Raw genomic sequence first — 2,392 nt, 5'->3', positions numbered from 1 at the left:
TTTAATATATGTATATAATACATACATGATTTATTATATATGATATATATTCATTATTATATTTATTATATATATATATATTTATATATATTATATATATATATATATACACATCACACACCACACACACACATATATATAGTATATATATATATATATATATATATATATAGATTATATATATATATATATATATGATAATAATTTATTTATATAATATAATAATATATATATATATTAAATATATATATAATATATATAAATTCTATTTATATATATGATATATATAGATATTTATATATATATTTAATATATTTATAATATATATATATATAAAAGATATATATATATATATATAGATATGTATATAATATAATATATAATATAAATCAAAATCCTATATAATATAGATTTGTGTGTGTGATGAGTGTGTGTGTGAGAGTTAGTGTGTGTGTGTGTAGAAACTATATCTATATTATAAATCATAAAGTCCCAACTAAATATATCATATATAATATCATATATAATTATATATATACTACACTATTTATATATGTGTGTGAGAGTGTGAGTGTGTATCTGCTAATGCATAACAACTCTACTATATTCTATATCAATCACAAACAATCAATAAATCTAACACTCTATCAAAATAACAATTAATAAAATCACACAAACACAACCACTACATAACAAGATCTAACACACTAATAAATCTTCACAACACTAAATCACAATCACAAACTTATCTCTAATAGATATAATTGCTAGTTTCACTAATTCATGTAAATATAATTAATGTTACAATTCGCTCTGTCAACAGCATTATACACTTTGGCCTCTATTGGGTGGATACGCAGTACACCTCACTTTCAGAAAGACACGTCAGTAAGGATCAACCTCTCCAAAGAGTAATTGAAGCAGAATAAAGTTCTTACAGTTTCAACCAATATTGATAGTTATCTATAGTTTAATGTTGTTATATTAAGTTATTTTATGTATGCTCATTAAACAAAATAGATTTAATGTATGCTGTCTAACATTTGTGTGTCCTTGGTGTTGTTTTTTATGTAACAGGGTAAAGTAATAAGCCAGTGTCATAAGGGTTGTTTGTTTCTACTTGTAAAATATTGCCTTTTGGTTTTCTTTTCACTATGTATTGTATTGGATCAGGTATATATATTAAGTTAAGGCATGGACTTTTCACTTATTTATTTGATTTCAGGAAGGGGCAGATTGTAGATCGTTGGAACAAAAAGGTTAAACCCTATAAAGAGGCAGCAGAGATTTTGAAGGAGCTTCATGCAGAGGGCTATGCCATAGCTGTTGCTTCAAGAACAGGAGAAATAAATGGGGCTAATCAGCTTCTAAACCTGTATGATTGGGATAAATACATTACATATAAGGAGATATACCCTGGGAGCAAAATTAATCATTTTGAAAGGTAATTAAGACTTGTAATACATATTCTTTCAGAACAAAAGTTATCATTACAGCATTATTATTGATTAATGCTGGTGATTTTAAAGGAGGTTACCAACTAAACTCTTTTTTACATTTTGATGTATATTTGGTGACTATGTTGTGCATTACCATCATAATCCATTTATTATTACCACTAATTAGGGTTGCTGTCTGCTAATATTGCTAATAAAAAAAATGAACGAAATGAAAAAATGTACATTTAGAATGTACATACACGCAGGAGAAAATTATAATTCTTTTTTTATGAATTGCCAAGTGATATTTGTACATCAAATCTCAAGATTTATGAAGTACAGGATTCAAAAGAATGCCAATTTGATGTCAATATTGATTTCATTATAATTGAAATAAGATATTTTTTGTTTATTAATCTAACCAGTGATATTGACAAATTTATATTTTCAGAATTAAGGCAAAATCTAGGATAGAATTCAGTGAGATGCTCTTCTTTGACGATGAAGAAAGGAACAAGAGGGACCTCGATCGTATTGGTGTGCTGATGATCCTGATTGAAGATGGTGTCACCAAGAAAGTGATAAAGGAAGGATTAAAGGAGTTTGCCAAACTGAAGCAAACTGATGAAAAGTGAATCAGAGTTTATCATGGCAACAAAATATAAATTTTATGTTAAAATTGTATGACTAAATATTATTACATAATTACTATTTGTATATGTAATTAATATATATATATACATATACAAATATATATATATATATATATATATATATATATATATACATATATATATATATATATATAAATTTATATATATATATACATATTATAAATATATATATATAAAAACAAATATAATCAAATATATAAGCATATAAATACACTAAATAATATAAGTATATATATATATAAATAAATATTATTAATATAAAAATACAATCTTATTCTA

General features: G+C 24.0%; 1 protein-coding gene across 1 annotated transcript; it reads left to right on the top strand.

The window, feature by feature from the left end:
* Window positions 1–1,053: 1,053 nt before the first annotated feature.
* On the top strand, window positions 1,054–2,121 carry LOC122244066 (magnesium-dependent phosphatase 1). The gene is made up of 2 exons (XM_043001871.2): window positions 1,054–1,444; window positions 1,891–2,121. Exons 1-2 carry the CDS (start codon window positions 1,155–1,157, stop codon window positions 2,072–2,074), a joined length of 474 nt encoding a protein of 157 aa, XP_042857805.2. The 5' UTR covers window positions 1,054–1,154; the 3' UTR covers window positions 2,075–2,121.
* Window positions 2,122–2,392: the final 271 nt, after the last annotated feature.

This window comes from Penaeus japonicus, unplaced genomic scaffold (assembly GCF_977035675.1).
Source record: "Penaeus japonicus unplaced genomic scaffold, GWHDUDI00000001_assembly GWHDUDI00000003, whole genome shotgun sequence".
Classification (NCBI taxonomy): Eukaryota; Metazoa; Arthropoda; class Malacostraca; order Decapoda; family Penaeidae; genus Penaeus; species Penaeus japonicus.
This window is presented reverse-complemented; position numbering and strand designations above follow the sequence as displayed.

What these genes read in the sequence shown, in the direction of transcription:
- LOC122244066 (XM_043001871.2), top strand. Translation starts at nt 1,155, where the DNA reads ATGTATTGTATTGGATCAGGTATATATATTAAGTTAAGGCATGGACTT. An exon ending in AAAATTAATCATTTTGAAAG is followed by an intron (nt 1,445 to 1,890) that starts GTAATTAAGACT and finishes TTATATTTTCAG; the next exon opens with AATTAAGGCAAAATCTAGGA.